Source organism: Hemiscyllium ocellatum, chromosome 2 (genome assembly GCF_020745735.1).
Source record: "Hemiscyllium ocellatum isolate sHemOce1 chromosome 2, sHemOce1.pat.X.cur, whole genome shotgun sequence".
Taxonomy (NCBI): Eukaryota; Metazoa; Chordata; class Chondrichthyes; order Orectolobiformes; family Hemiscylliidae; genus Hemiscyllium; species Hemiscyllium ocellatum.
Window position 1 is genome coordinate 48,851,056 of NC_083402.1, and position 22,750 is coordinate 48,873,805.

General features: G+C 42.6%; 1 protein-coding gene and 1 long non-coding RNA gene across 3 annotated transcripts in view; one reads left to right on the top strand and one right to left on the bottom strand.

Annotated features, from left to right (window-relative positions):
- Positions 1-1,744: 1,744 nt before the first annotated feature.
- LOC132823074 (uncharacterized) lies at positions 1,745-5,736 on the bottom strand. The gene is made up of 2 exons (XR_009645496.1): positions 5,590-5,736; positions 1,745-5,507 (listed from the first exon to the last, which is right to left on the bottom strand). It is a non-coding gene; the product is annotated as an uncharacterized LOC132823074 (long non-coding RNA).
- rasa1a (RAS p21 protein activator (GTPase activating protein) 1a) overlaps positions 5,406-22,750 on the top strand; it is a 191,209-nt gene continuing 173,864 nt past the window's right edge. For both annotated transcript variants that reach the window (XM_060836608.1, XM_060836609.1), the window contains exon 1: positions 5,406-6,393. In XM_060836608.1, the coding sequence (XP_060692591.1) occupies positions 6,041-6,393 (353 nt within the window). In that variant the 5' untranslated portion in view covers positions 5,406-6,040. The remainder of the gene's footprint in view (positions 6,394-22,750) is intronic.

Genomic DNA, 22,750 nt, shown 5'->3' on the forward strand with positions numbered 1-22,750 from the left:
TTCAATAGAACATTCCAAACCCGTGACCTCTCCCACAAAGATGGTCAAAGGGGGCATCACCACCTTGGAGTATCCCCTCCAAGTCACACACAATCCTGCCTTGGAACTCTATCATCATTCTTTCACTGTTGCTGGGTAAAGAAAATTCAGGAATTCCCTTCCATGCTATACTGTATGTAAACCAACCTTCCAGATATTGCAATGACTCAAGAAGGCAGCTCACCACAATCTTCTCAAAGATAATGATGGATGGGCAATAAATACTGATATAGTCAGGAATGCCCACATGCCACAAAGTAAAAATAAATTCCAATGTAAAAACTAGCAGTATAATCCAACCACTCTGAAATTATATTCTCCAGACAGAGCAGCAGCCTTTCGTGAAGGCAGTTGGTCTTTCACCACCTATATCCACTTCTAATCTGCTCTCTAATAATCTCTTCACATAGATATGCAAGTCTTCTCATCTTTACCTTAATTCATGAAGGCGACATTCTATTACATTAATAATTTTTGATTTGTCAATCCTGGCTACAGCTCCTAACCTGCAGTGTACTTCAGATTGGATTCCTTAAGGGACAGTTATGAACAAAGTTTCCATTGGTAGAAATTAAGATGTATCCTGAGATTAGGAATTGCCACTTGCATTCTCCGGCATAAAGTTCATTTGCAAAATGCAGGAAAGCAACCTTGATCAATGTTAGAAAGTAATCAAGGTGTAGTAAAGATATTATTTCCTAGTCAGATGCCTGATTATGAACGTTTTATTTGGTATTGTGGAATTTGAAAAATGTCCAGACTGGCTATAACGCATTTGACAAGTGCCAGTACAGGTTTAAGTAAAACATGGGAGCGTTTGCGGCAGGAGTATGATTGAAAGCAAGAGGAGATAAATAAAAATCAACCTCTATTTAACTGATAGGACAGATTTATGAAAGGGAAATCATGTTTGCCAAAACCGTTTGAAACTAAGGATGTAATCAGCAGATTAGGTGAAGGGGAACCAACTTATATGGAATATTTAGATTTGAAGAACATTTTTGAAAAGGTTCCACATAAGAGTGGATAGCACTGGATTGTTTTCTGCCCATTAATCCGTACATAAATTCAGGATAAATGAAATAAAAACAGAAAGGGCTATGGAAACTCTTCCAAAGAAGGGTTAAAATCAAACTAAATGTTAACTTTGTTTCACTTTCCACAGACGTTACCAGATCTGTAGAGTTTCTACAGAACTTTCTGTTTTTATTTCAAATATCCAGCAGCTGCCAGATTTGCAAAGTTTCTACAGAACTTTGTATTATTTCATACCTCCAACATCTACAGTGCTTCACTTTTATTTGTGGGAATAAATGGATCATTTTAGATTGGCAGGCTGCGACTAGTGGGGAATCACAAGGATTATTGCTTGGAACTAGGCCATTCACAATATATATCAATGACTTGGAAATGGAGATTAAATGTAATATTTCTGATATTGCAGATGAAACAAAATTAGATGGAAATGCAAGCTGTGAGAAGGATGCTAATACATTTCAAGGGGATTTGGAGAAATAAGTGAGTGGGCAAAGAATTGGTAGAGTAGAATGCAGAGAAAAGTGAGGTTATCCACTTCGGTTCAAAAAACAGAAATAGAGTTTTTCTTAAACATTAAAGTTTGGGAAGTGTTGAACTTCAAAGGGACTTGGGTGATCTAGAGTTGTTGAAAGTAAAGATGTAGGTACTACAAATAATTAAGACGTCAAAAGTAAATTGGCCTTTAATACAAAAGGATTTGAGTATACAAGCTTATTGCAATTTAATATGGAGACTTAGGAGTACAATGTGCAGTTTCGGTCTCCTTAGCCAAGGAAAGATATTCTTCACATCGACAGAGGACAACAAAGATTCACCAAACTAATTCCTGGGATGATGGGATTGTTGTATGAGGAAAGGTGAAGTAGACTGGATCTGTATTCTCCGGACTTCAGAAGAATGAGACGGGACCTCATTCAAACATATAAAATTCTAACAGGGATTGACAGGATAAATGTCGGAACCATGTTTCATCTGTCTGGAATGTCAAGAACCAGGGTTAACTATCTCAGAAGAAGGTGGTAGTTGGAACAATTTCTTCATTCACAGCATAGTGTCTCTTTGGAAATGTCTACCCCAGAGGGCTGTTAGTCATTGATTGTGTTCAAGAGTGAGATTGATCGATTTCTACATAAGCATCAAGGGATATAGGGATAAAGTATAGGAAAACGATACTTAAGGTCACCCAATATTGCACGAAAAGGCACATGGGCTTGAAGGCATACGTCTACTCCTGTTTCTTAAGTTCTTTTCTTCTCTATGTTTTGAAGCAGAATGTCTAAAAACAACTTCTGCTTGGTCTCCTATGCTTTGAAAGGCAGCATTTCTGTGAAAATTGCCTCATTGTTCTGGCTTGCCATCTATGATTTCACAACTTCAGAAATAGATCCATTGGTTTTAATAAATAGTATATATTATTGAAATGTTAACTGTTTCTCTCTCCACAGATGTTACCAGACCTGCTGAATGTCTCCAGCATTTTCCATTTTTATTTTGGATTTCTAGCTTTAATGGTATTTTGTTTTAATAATAAGCATGAGAAAATGGATTACAGTCACAGGAGTGGGAGATAGGGAAGCCAAATTAAGTTATACATTGCAGAGGAAGGGGACAAGCCTGTAAAGATAATTAAACAAACATAATTGAATTTTAAATTGGAGGCTTTGGGTGTGGAACAATGAGCGAACATAGATCAGAAAGGAAAGGAACAATGTCATAGAGAACAGAAACAGATCCTTTAGTCCGACCTTTCCATGCTGAGCAGATTTCCCAAACAAAACTAATTCTGTTTGCCTGCACTTGAATTGAGCCTGGTACAACAGACACCAGCAAACCAGCTGACATTTGCATACAGTAGAGAATAGGAATGGTGGAGCATCAGAAGATTTGAGTTTGGAGGTGACAAATAGAGGAGGTGGATTTCAGAACAGAAGCAAGCAATTGGTATGGAGAATAAAGGATACAATTTTTTTGTTGACAATCATATAGTGTTGAAAATTTGGTATTCTATCTGATCCCAATCTAAATCAAAAACTACATGGTTTAGACCTAACAGTGACCAGAAGGTAAAACAAAATTGGAGACAAGTGCAGTGGAGAAATGGAGAAACTTATAGGAATGGAGACTGATAAATCTACCAGGGCCTGATAATCTACATCAAAGAGTACTTAAGGAAGCATTCTTGGAAATAACGGATGCATTGGTGGTCATCTTCCAAGATTCTTTAGACTCTTGAACAGTTCCTACAGGTTGCTGGGTAGCTAATGTGACTCTACTGTTTGAAAAGTTGCAGGATACAGGGATAAAAAGTAGCCAGGGAATTATAGATCTGTGATTCTGATGTTGGAATTAGAGATGATTGAGTCCTTTACCAAGGATTTCATGGCAAAGCACTTAGAAATAGTGGTAGAAGCAAATACATTCAGCACAGATTTGCAAAAGGGAAACTGTGCCTGACAAATCTACTAGAATTTTTCAAGGCTGTAACTAGTAGAACTGATCATGGGAACCAGTGCATGTGGTTTATTTGGTCTTTCAGAAGGCTTTCAACAAAGTCCCACAGGAGATTAATGTGTAAAATTGAAGTGTATGCAATTGGGGTAGTGTATTGAGGTGGATAGAATATTGATTGGTAGACTTGAAGCAAAGAGAAGGAAAACATGGGTCTTTTTTCTGAATGTCAGGCAGTGACTAGTGGGGTACCACAGAAATCAGTACAAGGACCCCAGTTATTCACGATGTATGTTAAAGGACTAAATGTTTCAAAATTTGCAGATGACACAAAACTGGATAGAAAGGGTGAGCTGTGAGGATGATACAGAGATGTGGCAGTGTGATTTGGAAAGGCTGTGGGAGTAAGGTAGGAAGATGCAGGATAATAAATGTGAGGTTCTCCACTTTGGTAGCAAAAATAGGAAGGCAGATTATTATTTGAATGGCTGTAAATTGAGAAAAGGGAATGTTCAACAAGACTTGAGTGCGCATGTGCACCAATCACTGAAAATGGGCAGCATGGTAGCTTAGTGGTTAATACTGCTGCTTCACAGTGCCAGAGACTCAGGTTTGATTCCAGCCTAGGCTGACTGTGTGTGTGGAATTTGCACATTCTCTCTAGAGTTCTGTCCATGTGGGTTTCTGCCAGGTATTTTGGTTTCCTCCCCAAATCTGAAGATGTGCAGGCTAGATGGATTAGCCACAGTAAATGCATGGGGGCCTAGGTCTAGGTGGGATGCTCTGAGGATCAGTATGGACTCAATGGATCGAATGGCCTCTTTCTACACCGTAGAGTTTCTCTGATTGTAAATAGGCAGCAGACAGCAAACTGTATATTGCCTTCATAGTGAGATGGTTTAAATACAGGAACAAGGATATCTTGCTGCAATAATGCAGGGCATTGATGAGCCACACCTGGTATATTGTGTGCAGGTTTGGTCTCCTTATCTTGAGAAAGTGTATAAGGTATGAGCAGGTAAGAGTTAAGCAGAGTTAAGTTTAGGCATCCTCATAGCAGACCACTTTAGGGACCACCTCTGGGACACCCGCACCAATCAACCACACTGCCCCATGGCCCAACATTTCAACTCCCCCTCCCACTCTGCTGAGGACTTGCAGGTCCTGGGCCTCCTTCACCGCCACTCCCTCACTACCCAATGCCTGGAGGAAGAACGCATCACCTTCTGCCTTGGAACACTTTAACCCCAGGGCATCAATGTGGACTTCACCAATTTCCACATTTCCCTAAAAATAAAATCTATTTTCATGTTGTACATCTCAGAGTCTATAAATAAAGTCTATATTGTATTTAGTTGCAACATGACTGTGATTGGGCAGGACGAATAGATCAGTTGGTCTTTCCCTGTCCATTAGTTTTTCTATGATTCTATATGTGATTCCAACTACTACTCTGACAGTAAACAAGTTTACTGGTGTGTTTCCCTGTGAAAAGTATTTAAAATAGACTTTTTACATATTCAGTAGGTTACTAGTTGATAAGTAACTTTGATTTTTAAAAAAAGCTTGTGATAAAAATAAGTAAGGAAGTTGAGGTTTGTTGACTTTCGCACAACAACCTCATTCATGCTCGTTTATAGAAAAGATGCGGAAGTTGGACATCTGATACTCGGTTGTCGACATCGAGGAAGACTCCTCAGTGAGATCTCAGGATCAGGAGTAAGACAGATCACACGTGATGTAAACGCCCGAGGATATCTCATCAGAAGTAACATGCGGCTCAACAGTCTTTACGTTTCCAGTCAGAGCGAATAAACGTAATCCCTAAAAACGAAGACTAACAAATCAGCTTCCTTCATTGTCTTTCTTTTGCACACAAAGACACACACACGATATGCCCACGCATCCTGACTTCTGTAGCCCGAGGTGTTGCGGGATTGCAGAGCACATCGTTTCCCAGGATTGAAGTCGATTTCTCGGGCCTGAAACGGATATAGCACAAGTAAAAGTTGCGCAAGAGGCGAGGAGTGTGTGTGAGAAAGGATTTTCTTCGTTTACACTTACTGTGTGCCTTGTGTTGTGACTGAGGAGCCGGGCCGCGGACCAGAACCGTCTGGATCGCGTGCGCGAGCCACTGTTCAACGGCTGCACCGCGAGCTGCGTCTCGCACTCCAGCCTTCACCCGCTTGGAGCCGGAATTGGAGTGAGCAAGCCCCCACCCCCCCCGTTCGCTCCCCACCCACTCGGAGCGAGTGAGTGGCCTTGCGGCTTCCAACCTCCCCTGCCACTAACTACCTAACTGACTGACGGACGGACGGACGGAAGGAAGACAGATGAAGTCATGAACTCTCCTCTCCGCTGACTGCTCCCGTGCTAAAGTTGCGTCTCCACTTTCCCCACCCCACTCCTGTCGCATGTTGATGCTTTTAGACATAAAAAAGTTTTTCCTCTTCCATCCGCTCCTCCGATACCCCCCTGTTATTGTGTGTGCGCGCCTGTTCGCGGGGCTGTGACCATGATGGCGGCGGAAGTCGGGAACGAGTGCCTGTTGGCGGCGGCTGTGACCGTGGCGGCTCCGGGCGCAGATGGCGAGACGGCTGTTTTCCAGTCTTCCCCGCAGAAAGTGCCGGAATTGAGCTCCGTGCGGCCTCTCGAGTCTGAATCGTCGTCGTCACCGCCACCACCACCATCATCATCATCACCACCGCCGCCTCCGGCTCCGTTCCTTTCCGAACCTACTGTCGGGGCTGCCCCTCTCACCAACACTCCTGCTCTCCCCATGCCCCCGGACGAAGTGGATTCTTTCGACGGGCATGAGTTTGAAGAGGAAGAAGTGGCGATCCCGCTTACGGCTCCCCCAACCAACCAGTGAGTAATGAGCTAGAAACGGCCTGCACCAGACAGCGGCCCAGGGGCTTGTCAAGGGGGGCCAGGAGGGAGGGAGGGAGGGAGGGAAGGAAGGTTCTTGAGAACAAAGAACCAGAGCCGTAGGCCTGCCATCACACCTGACCCAAATTATTAAACATAAAGCTAATAGAAAAGAAGACAACGCAACATACTTTATCTGTTGCTAACGAGGAGTGTGAATTCATAATTCACGTAGCCGGAAGCTCATTTCCTAGCTAATATTTACCACATACAAATTGAGGTTTTGAATGTTAAGAGACATTCAAAATTGCCTCACTATTGAGCATTGTACATTTTTAATTTGTTTGATACTGTAATGCTGGAATATTCTACGTTACTGATACTTTACAGGACTTGGAATGATGTTGGAGGTTGTCTGCGGATATCAGAAATGTAGTGTGACTGTTGGAGGAAATCAGAAAATCTGGACAGATTTTTGACCTTTTTTGCTTTTGTTTATTTGTTACTGCTGTTCTATCGCTTGAACGTGTCTTGTGAATCGCTTCATTTCGGAGAATAGTTGGGATTTGTAGTAGATCAGGTGTGTCATAAAATGAACTGGGAATGCGAATGCTTACTCATTTGAAAAGAACTGATTATTATAAATTTGCTCAGCGAGGTATGTGCCAACGCTACTGTCAGACTTGCGTCCTGGAAGTTAGAATATTACAGGTTATCGGAAAGTGTGTGTTTTGTGATTCCGGGATATCAGCTCTCAGTTGCTCACGGTTGTGCGGAATGACCTTCTCTGTTTGTAAAGCTTATGACTATTTTAAAATACTTATTACAATATTACAATGCCATGATTATAAGTGAACTTCTGTTATTCATACTGATGTTTAACTCATAATGTTGTGGTTTTGATTTTTTCCAATTCCGATTTAAATATAGGATTAGGCTCTTCTATCAATCTTGTTGTCTGTGTGTCAATGCTAATGTTTCATCGATTGGTTTGTCATTCCAACTCTGTATTTGCACCTTTTTAGGATTTTGATCAAGTCCTATGATTGTCATTTTTGGTTACCTGTGATGATATGCTACAATAACACTCTTGAGTGCAAACACTTTAATTTCCTTGTTTAGTTTTGGTAGTAATCTTGATGCAGTTGCCAGTTATGGTGTCACTATATATTTGAAATTGACTTGTACGTATGTTCAGAACTCTTTCCATTGGTTTTGAATGCGTTGTGATTTTTAAAAAATCTTTCTCAACACTGCTATATCCTCTCTATATAAGAAGAAATGATTGGCAGCCAAGAAAAGTATAACAAGTAGTGTAGGCTGAGTGAGAGTTACAAAGTCAAAGTTGGATTGTGCCAAGGATTGCTTGTCATGGTTGTTCTAACTAAGCAGAAAGTCCATATTCAATGATGTGTGCAAATGACATTAAATTTTAAGGACGGAATGATGAGAACACAAGTGTTTAGAGAATTGTGGAAAAGCACTGGAGGATGGAGATTAGTAGATCAAAGACTTGTATATGGGCTGTCCATTTGAGTCTGGGAAGGGGGATAAGCGTGAATCTGTCAAGTTTATAACTAAAAACCTGGAGAGAGTGAGTATTTTCAAACATGTGAAATTGGTGGTGGCAGAAGATGTATGCAAGTGTGTACAATAGAAATTAGTTCTTGTTGGAATATTTGAATGATGTGAATTGTTATGATCCTAGTTTAAGTTATGCCTGGTCAAGTCAAGTCCCAGAACCAATGATGTGATTAGGTCAACTGCTACAATTCACATTTACATAGCAACTTGAGTGGAATGTCATAAATTGCTTTGCTGGAATGTTAATTTTTACTTCAAAATAGTTGAATTAAAAGGAGGAAAAGTGATTCTTCAGTTACACACATTCTTGCTTAAATGCATTCTTATTTCTGTCTTAAATGTGAGATCTGTTATTTTTAAACTGTATTCCCTGTGTTTTGATTCACTTCACTTAGAGTCATGAAGATTATAGCATGGAAACAGAACCTTTGATCTAACTCGTCCCTGCTGACCAGATATCTGAAATTAATCTAGTCTCATTTACCAGCATTTGGCCTATATTCCTCTAAACCCTTCCAGGACTCTGAGGGAGCATCCTTCGAATAAACTTTGCAGTGGTACAAACTTGGTTAGAGACAAAAGAAATTGCAAATGCTGGAATCTAAGGTAGACAAGCAGGAGGCTGGGAGAACACAGCAAGGCAGGCAGCAACAGGAAGGAAGAAGCATTACACCCAAAATGTGGACTTCTCCGCCTCTTGATGTTGCCTGCCTTGCTGTGTTCTCCCAGCCTCCTGCTAATCTACCTTGGATTCCAGCATCTGCAATTTTTACTTTTGAGTCCACTACTTCCTCTGACAGCTCATTCCATACACGCACCACCCTTTGTGTGAAAACGTTGCTGTTTAGCTCCCTTTTAAATCTTTCCCCTTCACCCTAAATCTATGCCCTCTAGTCTGGACTCTCCTACCCCAGGGAAAAAGACCTTGTCTACTTACCCTATCCATGTCCGTCATGATTTTATAAACCTCTTTATGGTCACTCCTCAGTCTCCGATGCTTCAGGGAAAGCAGCGCCAGCCTACTCAACCTCTCCCTGTAGCTCCAACCCAGGCAACATCCTTGTAAATCTTTTCTGAACCCTTTCAAGTTTCACAACATCCTTCCTATAGGAGGGAGACCAGAATTGTATGCAGTATTCCAAAAGTGGCCTAACCAATGTCCTGTACAGCTGCAACATGATCTCCCAACTCCTGTACTCCGTGCTCTGACCAATAAAGGAAAGCGTACAAAATGCCACCTTCACTATCCTATCTACCTGCGGCTCCACTTTCAAAGAACTGTGAACTTGCACTTCAAGGTCTTTGTTCAGCAACATTCCCTAAAGACCTTAGCATTAAGTGTGTAAGTCCTGCCCTGATTTGCCTTTCCAAAATGCAGAATTATCTAAATACAACTCCATCTGCTACTCATTGGCCCATCTGTTCAAGATCCCATTTTACTCTGAGGTAACCCTCTTCACTGTCCACTTCACCTCTAATTTTGGTGTGATCTGCAAATTTACTACTTCAGAGAAAGCATCCTCTCAACAGCTATCCAAAGAAGACTTCTTGGGCTTTTGTTTCAAAAATCTTTTCTTGTTTTTCCAGTGAGTAAAAACTCAATGTTTTGTCAGAAGACAACATCAATTATAGACAAATATGGGGTGTGAAAAAGAAAAAAAAGGTTATAGTTTGAGTAATACAGAGTTTTGAGTATTTGGGGCAGGATTTGAACTCTGGTTTTTTTTAAAGCCGAAGCATTGGACCCGGAGCTGACTATAGACTATCAAGTACAAGGTGGATGCATCCAAGTTAGATGACGGAGTAGCTGAAAATGTGTTGCTGGTTAAAGTACAGCAGGTCAGGCAGCATCCAAGGAACAGGAAATTCGAAGGAATGAGGAAAGTGTGTCCAGCAGGCTAAGATAAAAGGTAGGGAGGAGGGACTTGGGGGAGGGGTGATGGAGATGTGATAGGTGGAAGGAGGTCAAGGTGAGAGTGATAGGCCGGAGTGGGATGGGGGCGGAGAGGTCAGGAAGAAAATTGCAGGTTAGGAGGGCGGTGCTGAGTTCGAGGGAATCGACTGAGACAAGGTGGGGGAGGGGAAATGAGGAAACTGGAGAAAGAGTTCATCCCTTGTGGTTGGAGGGTTCCCAGACGGAAGATGAGGTGCTCTTCCTCCAACTGTTGTTGTTATGTTCTGGCGATGGAGGAGTCCAAGGACCTGCATGTCCTCGGTGGAGTGGGAGGGAGAGTTAAAGTGTTGAGCCACGGGGTGGTTGGGTTGGTTGGTGCGGGCGTCCCAGAGGTGTTCCCTGAAGCATTCTACAAGTAGGCGGCCAGTCTCCCCAATGTGTGGGCGGCACGGTGGCACAGTGGTTAACACTGCTGCCTCACAGCGCCTGAGACCCGGGTTCAATTCCCGACTCAGGCGACTGACTGTGTGGAGTTTGCACGTTCTCCCCGTGTCTGCGTGGGTTTCCTCCGGGTGCTCCGGTTTCCTCCCACAGTCACAAAGATGTGCGGGTCAGGTGAATTGGCCATGCTAAATTGCCCGTAGTGTTAGGTGAAGGGGTAAATGTAGGGGTATGGGTGGGTTGCGCTTTGGCGAGTCGGTGTGGACTTGTTGGGCCGAAGGGCCTGTTTCCACACTGTAAGTAATCTAATCTAATATAGAGGAGGCCACATCGGGTGCAGCGGATGCAATAGATGATGTGTGTGGAGGTACAGGTGAATTTGTGGCGGATATGGAAGGATCCCTTGGGTCCTTGGAGAGAAGTAAGGGAGGAGGTGTAGGCGTAAGTTTTGCATTTCCTGCGGTTGCAGGGGAAGGTGCTGGGAGTGGAGGTTGGGTTGGTGGGGGGAGGGAGTCATGAAGGGAGTCGTCTTTGCGGAACGCTGATAGGGGAGGGGAGGGAAATATATCCCTGGTGGTGGGGTCCGTTTGGAGGTGGCAGAAATGATGGCGGATGATACGCTGTATACGGAGGTTGGTGGGGTGGTAGGTGAGAACCAGTAGGGTTCTGTCCTGGTGGCGGTTGGAGGGGCGGGGCTCAAGGGCGGAGGAGCGGGAAGCGGAGGAGATGCGGTGGAGGGCATCGTCGATCACGTCTGGGGGGAATCTGCGGTCCTTGAAGCAGGAGGCCATCTGGGCTGTACGGTATTGGAACTGGTCCTCCTGGGAGCAGATGCGGCGGAGACGAAGGAATTGGGAATATGGGATGGTGTTTTTACAGGGGGCAGGGTGGGAGGAGGTGTAGTCCGGGTAGCTGTGGGAGTCAGTTGGTTTATAGTAGATGTCTGTGTTGATTCGGTCGCCTGAGATAGAAATGGAAAGGTCCAGGAAGTGGAGGGAGGAGTCTGAGACAGTCCAGGTGAATTTGAGGTCGGGATGGAAGGTGTTGGTAAAGTTGATTAATAGTGAAGAGATTCATTTTATAGAGTCATAGAGATGTATAGCATGGAAACAGACCCTTCGGTCCAACTGGTCCATGCTGACCAGATATTCTAAATCAATTTGGTCCCATTTGCCAGCACTTGCCCCATACCCCTCCAAACCCTTTCTATTTATATACCCACCGGGGTGCCTTTTAAATGCTGTAATTGTACCAACCTCCACCGCTTCCTCTGGCAGCTTATTCCATACATTCACCACCCTCTGTGAGAAAAAGTTGTCCCTTAGGTCCCTTTAAATCTTTCAACTCTCGCCCTATACTGAAGTCTTCTCATTCTGGACTCCACTACCCCAGGGAAAAGATCTTTTCTATTCATCCTATCCATCCACTTCATGATTTTCTAAACCTCTATAAGGTCATCCCTCAGCCTCCATGTTCCAGGGAAAACAGCTCCAGCCTATTCAGCCTCTCTCTTTAGCTCAAATCCTCCACCCTGGCAACATCCTGGTAAGTCTTTTATGAACCCTTTCAAATTTCACAAATACTTCCTACAGCAGGGAGACCAGAACTGCGCACAATATTCCAAAAGTGGCCAAACCAATGTCCTGTACAGACAAAAAATGACCTCCCAACTCTTCTACTCAATGCTCTGGCCAATAAACCACCTGATGAAGGAGCAGCGCTCCAAAAGCTAGTGCTTTCAATTAAACCTGTTCGACTATAACCTGGTATTGTGTGATTTTTAACTCTGGCCAATAAAGGAACTCGTGCAAAAAGCCTTCACTAATCTATCTTCCTGCGACTCCACTTCCAAGGAAATATGAACCAGCTCTCCAAGGTCTCTGTTCAGTAACACTCTCTAGGACCTTTACCATTAATTGAATTGAATTTATTGTCACGTGTACTAAGGCACAGTGAAAAGCTTTATCTTGAGTAATACAGACAGATCACAAAGTAGCATAGATGGTAAATAATAGGTAAACAGCAGCGAAAACAAAAACACAGGTACAGGCGAATGTTAAGAGTTTGAGTCCATTTAGTATTCTAACTACAGCAGGGAGAAACTGTTGCGAAATTGGCTGGTGTGTGTGTTCAGGCTTCTGTACCTTCTCTCTGATGGTAGAGGTTGTAGAAAAACATTGCCAGGGTGGGATGGATTTTTAAGAATGCCAGCAGTGTTTCTTTAACAGCGGTTCTTGTAGATGGATTCTATAGATGGGATTCTAAAGTGTATAAGTCCTGCCCTGATTTGCCTTTCCAAAATGCAGCACCTCACATTTATCTAAATTAAACTCCATCTGCCACTCCTTAGTCCATTGGCCTATCTATTCTAGATCCTGTTGTACTCTGAGTTAATCTTCTTCGCTGTACACTACAGCTCCAATTTTGGTGCTTTTGCAAACTATTAATTATGCTTCCTGTGTACATATGCAAATCATTTGGAGATCTTAGAAGAATTCTGATAATTAAAATTTGTCTTAGATGTGATCGCGCAATTGGATAGCAATTGTTGAACAGTGCCAAGTGTTGAGAGTTACATTATCAACCGCAAAATATTGCAGATGCTGGAAATTGAAATTTTTAAAAAAAGGAGCATTGGAGAAACCCAGCATGTCTAGTAGTATATGTAGAGAGAACCAGGATGCTGCTGTGACTAAAGGGTTTGAGTCATAAGGAGAGGCTGGATAGGCTGGGCCTTTTTTTTTGTGGGAACATAGGTTAAGCGGTAGCGTTGTAGAGGTTTGTAAAATCATGAGTGGCTTAGATAAGGTCAACAGCAAAGATCTTTTTCTGAGGCTGGGGGCGTTCAAAACTAGTGGGCATATTTTCAAGTGAGAGGAGAAAGACTGAAAGGAACCTGGGGGCAACATTTTCCACACAGGGTGGTTCGTCTGTAGAATAAATTGCAAGAGGAGGTAGAAGATGCAAGTACAGTTACAACATTTAAGAGACATTAAGATAGGTAAATTGAAATGATTGAAATTCAAAGATTGAAATGGATATGGGCCAAATGCAGGCAAATGGGACTAGTTTGGAGAGAGTGGCCATAATTCTGTTAAGTTTAGTTTAGCGATGGAAAGGATAGGTACATGCCACAGGGCAAGAGTTACAGATGGGGGAAGGGCAATTATAATGCGATTAGGCAAGACTTGGGAGGTAAAGAATAGGGTAGCAAAATGCAGGAGATGGGGATAATTGAAATGTGGAGCTGATTTAAGGAACAGATACTATGTCCTCGATAGGTATGTCCCTTGTTAAGCGGAAGAGGGAGGCTTATGTGACGTTGAGATGAGATGGTTCAGATGAGGCGATGGAGAGTTACAGATTAGCTAGGAAGGATTTAAAGAGAGGTTTAAGAAAAGTAAGGAGGGGGCATGAGCAGATTAGCATGTAGAATAAAGGAGAACCCTAAAGCTTTCTATAGGTATATGAGGAATAAAAGGATGACTAGGGCCAGTCAAAGACAGAAGTGGGAAATTGTGTGTGGATCCTGTGGAGATTGGAAAGGAGCTAAATGAATATTTCTCATCCTGTTTTCACTCAAGAAAAGGAAAACATTATAGAGGAGAAGACTGAGAGATATGGGCTATTAGACTAGAAAGAATTGAGTTTAATAAGGAGGAGGTGTTATCAATTCGAGAATGTGTGAAAGTAGATAAGTCCCCTGGATCAGATTGGATTTATCAGAGGATTCTCTGGGAAGCTAGGGAGGAGATGGCAGAGCCTTTGGTCTTGATATTTGAGTCGTCATTATCTTTCAGGTTTAGAACCAGAGGACTGGAGGATTTCAAACGTTGTGCCCTTGTTCAGGAAGGGCAGCAGGGATAACCCAGGTAATTATAGACCAGTGAGCCTTACGTCTGTTGTAGGAAAAGTTTTGGAAAGGATTATAAGAGAGAGGATTTATAATCATCTAGCAAGCAACAGTTTGATTGGAGAAAGTCAATATTGTCAAGGGCAGGTCGTGTCTCTCAAACCTCAGCGATTTCTGAAAAGGCGACCAAGCATGTGGATGAGGGTAGGACAGTTTGGTGTACATGGATTTCAGTAAAGCCTTTGATAAGGTTCTACATGGTCGGCTCTTGGAGAAAATACGGAAGCATGGACTTGAGGGTGATTTGCAGTTTGAATTAGAAACTGGCTTTCTGTAAGAAGGCATCGAGTAGTGGTTGATGGAAAATTTTCAGCCTGGAGCCCGGTTACTAGTGGTGTGTTTTTGAACCACTGCTGTTTGTCATTTTTATAAATGACTTGGACGCAGGCATAGGTGGGTGGATTAATAAGTTTGCAGATGACACTAAAGTTGGTGGAGTGGTGGACAGCATGGCAGAAAGTTGCAGGGGAACTTGGATAAACTGCAGAATTGAGCTAAGAAGTGTCAAATGGAGTTCAATGCAGGTAATTGTGAGGTGATTCACTTTGGGAAGAAAAACAGGAAGGTAGAGTACTGGGTCAATGGAAATATTCTTGGTAGTATGGTTGTGCAGAAGTATCTATGTACATAGATCCCTGAAAGTTGCCACTCAGATTGAGAGTCCTGTTAAGAAGGCATACAGTGTGTTAGGTTTTATTGGTAGTGAGATTGAGTTCCAGCGCCATGAAGTCATGCTGCAACTGTACAAAACACTAGTGCTGCCTCACTTGCAAAATTGTTTACAGTTCTGGTAACCCCATTGCAGGAAGAATGTGGAAGGATGTGAAAGCATTGGAAAAGGTGCAGAGGAGATTTACCAGGATGTTGCCTGGTCTGGAGGGAAGTCTTTATGAGGAAAGGCTGAGGGACTTGGGTCTGTTCTCATTGGAGAAAAGAGGGGATTTAATAGAGACATGCAGGATGATCAGAGGATTGGATAAGGTGGACAGTGAGAGTCTTTTTCATGGATGATGACGTCGGCTTGTATGAGGTGGCATAGCTGCAAATTGAGGGGTGATAGATTTAAGACAGATATCAGAGGCAGGTTCTTTACTCAGGCTGGTAAGGGTCTGGAATGCCTTGCCTGGCAGTGTAGTTAACTCAGCCACATTAGGGGCATATAAACCCTCCTTGGATAAGCATATGGATGATGATGGGATTGTGTAGGGCTTAGATTAGTTCACAGGTCGGCACATCATCGAGGGACGAAGGGCATGTTCTGCACTGTATTGTTCTATGCCTAGTTTGGGAGACTTGGTCAGCATTGACGAGTTGAACTGAAGGGTCTTGTTTCCATGTGTGTGACTCTATGACTCTAAGATGGTTGTTGTTTGCAGGAAGATATAGATGGATAAATCAGCTGGACAGAGCAGTGGCAAATGGTATTTAGCCCTGACAAAGTGCGAGGTCATGGACTTTGGAAGAAGAAACAAGATGAGTGAGTAATTAATGAGTGGCAATACACTAGGTAGTTTAGAGGAACAATGGGATCTTTTGGTAATTATTCACAGATTCCTGAAATCAGCAGATCACGTGAGTAGGATAGTTAAGACATGTGGGACGTTTGCTTTCATCAGTTGTGGCATAGAGTATAAGAGGTAAAAACAAGGACTGCAGATGCTCCTCGGATGCTGCCTGACCTGCTGTGCTTTTCCAGCACCATTCTAATCTAGGCATAGAGTATAAGAGCGAGGTGGTAATATTGGAATTGTGCAGAGCATTGCTTTGACTAAAGCTGGAGAAAATGTGCATTTCTGGTCACCTCACTCTGGTAAGGATGTGATACTACTAGACTGGGTTTGGCGGAGTTTTACCAGGATGTTGCCTGGAATGGAGAAATTAAGCTTTAAGAGTAGGCTTGGATTGTTTTCCTAAGAGTAGAGAAGATGGAGGGGGGTGGGGGGGTGATTATGGTTAGGCTGTATAAGATTAAGGGGTAAAAGCAATGACTGCAGATGCTGGAAACCAGATTCTGGATCAGTGGTGCTGGAAGAGCACAGCAGTTCAGGCAGCATCCAACGAGCAGTGAAATCGACGTTTTGTGCAAAAGCCCTTCATCAGGAATAAAGGCAGAGAGACTGAAGCGTGGAGAGATAAGCTTGGGGAGGTTGGGGGTGGAGAGAGTAGCATAGAGTACAGTGGGTGAGTGGAGGAGGAGATGAAGGTGATAGGTCAGGGAGGAAAGGGTGGAGTGGATAGTTGGAAAAGGAGCTAGGCAGGTCGGACATGTCATGGTGACAGTGCTGAGCTGGAAGTTTGAAACTAGGATGAGGTGGGGAAGGGGAAATGAAACTGTTGAAGTCCACATTGATGCCCTGGGGTTGAAGTGTTCTGAGGCGGAAGATGAGTCATTCTTCCTCCAGGTATCTGGTGGTGAGGGAGCGGCGGTGAAGGAGGCCCAGGACCTCCATGTACTCGGCAGAGTGGGAGGGGGAGTTGAAATGTTGGGCCATGGGGCGGTGTGGTTGATTGGTGCGGGTGTCTCGGAGATGTTCCCTAAAGCACTCTGCTAGGAGGTGTCCAGTCTCCCCAATGTAGCGGAGACCGCATCGGGAGCAACAGATATACAATAAATGATATTAGTGGATGTGCAGGTAAAAATTTGGATGTGGAAGGCTCCTTTAGGGCCTTGGATAGAGGTGAGGGAGGAGGTGTGGGCAGGGGAAAGTGCCAGGATGGGAGGGCGGGTCGTAGAGGGGGCGTGGACCTGACCAGGTAGTCACGGAGGGAACGGTCTTTGCGGAAGGCGGAAAGGGGTGGGGAGGGAAATATATCCCTGGTGGTGGGGTCTTTTTGGAGGTGGCGGAAATGTCGGCGGATGATTTGGTTTATGCGAAGGTTTGTGGGGTGCAAGGTGAGCACCAGGGGCGTTTTGTCCTTGTTACGGTTGGAGGGGTGGGGTCTGAGGACGGAGGTGCGGGATGTGGACGCGATGCGTTGGAGGGCATCTTTAACCACGTGGGAAGAGAAATTATGGTCTCTGGACCTCCTTCACCGCCGCTCCCTCACCACCAGATGCCTGGAGGAAGACCGCCTCATCTTCCGCCTCAGAACACTTCAACCCCAGGGCATCAATGTGGACTTCAACAGTTTCCTCATTTTCCCCTTCCCCCACCTCATCCTAGTTTCAAACTTCCAGCTCAGCACTGTCCCCATGACTTGTCTGGACTTGTCTGACCTGCCTAGCTCCTTTTCCACCTATCCACTCCACCCTTTCCTCCCTGACCTATCACCTTCATCTCCTCCCCCACTCACCCATTGTACTCTATGCTACTTACTCCACCCCCAACCTCCCCAAGCTTATCTCTCCACGCTTCAGTCTCTCTGCCTTTATTCCTGATGAAGGGCTTTTGCCCGAAACGTCGATTTCGCTGCTCGTTGGATGCTGCCTGAACTGCTAAGATTAAGGGGTATGGACAAGGTAAACAGAGAGCACCTGTTTCCTTGGCTGGGATGGGGGGAGGTGGTTAGTTGTGAGGGGACTTAGTTTTAGGATAAGGAGATTTTGAAAGAAAACACTTTCACTCAGTGGGGAGTGGAAATCTGGATTGCACTGTCAGGTCGGTTGATGGAGGCTGGAAACCTTGCAACACCTTTTTTAAACATATGGAATATTATAACATTCAAGGATATGGTTCAAATGTAGGAAACTGGGATTGGTGCACTTTTAGTGGTAGTACAGACATGATGGACCAAAAGGCCTTTTCTGCACAATACGCCTGTGGCTTCAGAGAAATAATGGCTTTCCTTTAAGGGGATTAAAACTGTTCACAGTACTCCAGATGAGTTCTCACCAGCACCTGTAGACCTGTCTACTCTCATACTCCTTGAAATAAGGCCCAATGTTCCATTAGCCTTCCTGGTTACCTGCTGCAATTGTGTGCCAGCTTTTTATGTTTTGTGCACAGTTACACTCTTCCTTCGTGTTACAGCTTTTTGCAATTTTTCTCAATTTAAATAATATTCTGTTAGGGAGGTTTGGGGATGGGAAGGCCAAGAATTTATTTTTAAAAAGCTCTAGATAGAAAATAGCCTTGTTGCAAATAATGATTTTTAAAGGATTGTTTTAAAATTGCTTTCAATTTGAAGATGATTTATGGATTCATGCAATCCGTTTTTAATTCTGCTTGACAACATACTTGTGTTGGTTAAGGATTAAAGGATGACCTGGATTGTTTTTGCTGAAAGAAGTTGAAAGATATTTATGCTTTGAGACAATGTAAGTAGCATGTGTGTTTAGAGTGGAAACTTGAGAGACTCCAAATCCCACAAAAGTGTGGAAAATCTAAAACTGTAGATAGCTGTGCTTTAAACTGTTTGTTTTCAAATAACAGAGTTTAGCTCTCCTCTTCTCAAGGAGATCTAATGTGCACTTCGGCCTAACAAGGATTAATATATGATTAATGTTACTATAGAAGAAGCCATTTTTGAGACTGGGGTACAGATTTCCCTACAATTAATTGAATATCATCAACGACAGTGTTGTGTGGTTAGCAGAGGGAGAGGATTCCTTGGCTTTGGAAATTTCCCAGCTAGATGTGGGATATAGATAGACTTGAACTGAAAGAGATGTATCCCGCAATCGTCTAAGAATTTCAGAAGATACTTCCTGGAGAAATATTTGGCCAGTGGGAAAGAATGATAGAAACAGGCTTTTCTGCTGGATGTGTCTGGAATTGGTCGCTCAAAGTTACCACTTAACAAAACAAAGAAACGTGAGTCATTTTGAAGGTGGATGCATTCTGGACTGTTTGCATTCTGCAGAATTACAGGGTTTATAGCAATGTGTGATAAGTATAAAGGAAGAACATTCTTTTCTGTAGTTCAAACTATAATTTCCCCACAAAAAGGGATTTTTAAAATATCAAACAGTAACAGTTCTTAACTGGAAAGGCTAATGTTTTAAGTTATTGGTCTCTAAGGGGATCATAGCAACCAACAAACTAGACTATGATAAATGAATGTTGCAATATTACATCAATAAAATGTAAGAAAGGATGCCAAATTGCAATATTTTTAAAAGAGAGTACAGATATGTGCTGCGGAGAATGTAGATACAGATAAGAAAAGAGTACAAACAGAAACACTATGATTGAAGGACATAGAATTTTTAAGAAAAAAGTTGTTACCTTGGATGTTTTACGGATCTTGTAGCAATGAAATAGAATTAAAAATCTGTGAGATATTTGTGATAAGCTATCCACTTGTCAGTTGGAAAAGAGGAAAAAATTAGAAAAGCTTATGGATTGTTGTCCTAAAATCAAATTTCCAAACTGTTCAACCAGCAGTGCTGTATAGTCTGGGAAATTGCCTAATCTGGCAATATCTTGCTTGTTGTGAGTAGTACCTGAATGCTTTGAGAGCAATATTAACAATATGATGAAGATTGAGTTCCAAATTGGAAAGTGCAAAACAGTTATGCACCGATATGGATAGTTTTTAAGATTGAGGAGTAAGCTTGTCATAGTAACATGGAAGAGAGCAATTGCTACCCTGGGCTAAATCACCAATTGATTGAAATTCAAATACAAAAACTTAATATAACTTTCCTTGGGGGCGAATGCAATTTATAGGGCTGTGTTAGTATTATAGGACCCAGTATGTAAGTTTGAAACAGAATGTCTCCATGAATGGCATTTATTCTTAGATGATAAGCATAAGAGTGAGAGATTTACAGCAAGAAGGAGGTGGTAAAATCACCTGATAAAGATATACTGGCATTGGAGGCAGTCTAGAGAAGGTAATACTGAGCATGGAGGGATTTTCTTATGAAGAGAAGTTGGGTAGGTTGGACCTGTACTCTTTGGAGTTTCGAAGAATGAGAGGCGACCTCCTTTTGATGTACTTAAGTCTCTTGGAGTGTTTGGCAGGGTAAATGCTGAGAGGTTATTTTCCCTTGTCATTCTTTTAAGAAAGAGAATTGTGGAGAAATGTCTTCTCAGGATAGTGAATCTGTGGAATTCTCAGAGGGCTGCAGACATCAGTACGTTCAAGGCTGAGATTGACAGATTTTTAAGCTGTGAGGGAATAAGGGGTTATGGGGAAAATGCTGGGAAATGAACTTGGATTGTGTGCATATAATGCCAACTGAACTTTGCTTTCAGCTTACTGTTTTCTGTATCATTTCTTGTCATCTGATCTCTGTCTCTAGTGGAGTTTGATTTTGTCACTCGGGTCAACCAGTGAGTCCAGGGGTTCTGGGGCACGTAGTGACTAGTGAGCGGAATAGAATATGGGAAATCAGAAGCACAGATGGTAAGAGCAGAACGAGAGTGATGTAGAGATGAGATTTTTTGTAAATGGAAGATGACCTCTGGATGATGGGAGACATTCATGCTCTTTGACAGCACAGAGAAAACTTTGTTTGGATTTAGGAAAATATGGGGTCTTGAATGGTGAGTTCACAGTGGTGCGGTGGCTCACTACTGCCTCAAAGAGCCATGGACCCAGGTTCAAATCCAGCCTTGGGAGACTGTTTGTCTATGTGGAATTTGCACATTCTCCCCATACCTGCATGGGTTTTCTGTGGGTGCTCTGGTTTCCTCCTACAACCCAGAGATGTGCAGGTTGGCGGGACTGGCCATGGGAATTGCAGGACAGCAGGGATGTGGACAGGGGTTGGATTTGGGATGTACATGGGATGTTGAGAAGGATGACATGGGAGGGCCATGAGGCTTGGGTTATTGGGTCTTAGCTAACTATTAAGTTGAGAAATGCATTGTCCTGGCAATTCTGTAATTGATGTTACTTAAACAATGAAATACAATAAGGTTTTAGCTCCATTTGGAATTTCAGTTTAAAAAGAACATATAGCTTAAACTAGTTTAAAGCTTTACAAATTCAAAATGTAGGTCTGTTTAATATATGAGAGGTAAAACTGGAATAATTGGGGAGAGCTACCTTGAACGAAACAAGTACATCCGAGTCATAGATTGACAGGTAAAACTGGAAACATTGGGCCCTTTTTTTTAGAAGAGGGAGTTCTTTGGGTACAGTCAAACTACATTCCCAATATAGAAAACAAAAACAGGGCAAACAGATCCAGGACTTTCCAGGTGAGGGAAGAGGAAAGGAGTAAGTTTAAGCAGAAAATTCTGTGGCAAATATCGGGTAGACAACGCAACTGGAAAACAGACTCAATGTAGAAGAATCAGAGGAAAAGAGAAAGCTAATAAAAGAAGTATGGCTAATGTTTTTTTTTAAAAAAGGAAATCTCATGTGTATGTATAAATAGTAAAGGATTGTGAAGGAAGTTGTGAGGATTGTTATGGCCCAAAATGGAGGTTTGCCCATTTAGGTAGCCATCATGGCTAGATTCTAAATGAATACCTTGTACCTTTCTTTACCAAGGGGAATAAGGAGCTGCCTGTCATAGTTGAAGCTGGGGCAGTTGAGAAGGCATATGTAGAGCGAGAGAGGATATTTGTTAGGCTGCCAAACTTGAGATAATAAATGAATAGATCAGATGAGAAGTGTCCAAGGATACGAAGGGAAGTATGAAGTAAATAGGCAGAATTTTCTGATCTTAGGTTCAACTTTTGGGTTGGCAGCAGAAGAGTGGATAATTACAAATGTCACATTCTAGTTTTAAAAAAAAAGCCAGGATAAATCTAGCGACTAGACCAGTCAGGCCAACATCTGGTTTGAGGAAGCTAAGAGACCATAATTTGGGATAAAGTTAATTGAGTTTTGAAAATGATTTAATTAAGGAATAGCAGCAAAGAATTCTTTTCTCAACAAATGGCATTACAGAGATGTGGGGTATGGCCATGTTGAGAGAGCATTTTAATGAAGAATGTGGGAAGCTGATCTTTTTAAGTGTTCATGAAATTAAAGAAGTAAGGAAATTATGATAAGCCTATGCAAATCATTGATTTGGCCTCTCCTGGAGTATTGGGTCTGGTTTTTAAAGAAGGTACATGTAAAATTTAAGAATGGTCCCATGGATCAAGAATTTCCGAGCCCCTCAAGATTTTATAAACCTGTGTAAGGCCACCCTTCAGCCCCTGACATTCCAAGAAAAACAGACCCAGCCTATTCAGCCTCTCCCTATAGCTCAAATCCTCCAACCCTGGCAACATCCTTGCAAATCTTTTCTGAACCCTTTCAAGTTTCATAACATTCTTCTGATATGCAGCTTGTTGAGTGTTGTTATCCCCCACTCAACTTCAGTGGGAAAGCATTATTTTCACCTTGTTTTCTTTATTAGTCTGTTTACTTAGGAACAGCATATCTCATCCCATTTGGGTTCTGTAGTTTTTTTTAAGGGTCCATTTTAAATTTTGTAGAATGTTGTGGTTTGTTTTGGAATGTTATGCCACTATGATATATTTCATTACAGCTGTTTTGTGAGCATCGTTTTTATTGAAAGTTGTTAGGTTTGGATTGACCTGAGATATCCTCCATGAAATGAAAACTTGTGTTGAAAAGGTTTCTATTTCAGCTTTGCAGTTACAGGAAGGAAAAAGCTTGAAGGAGGAGTTGTA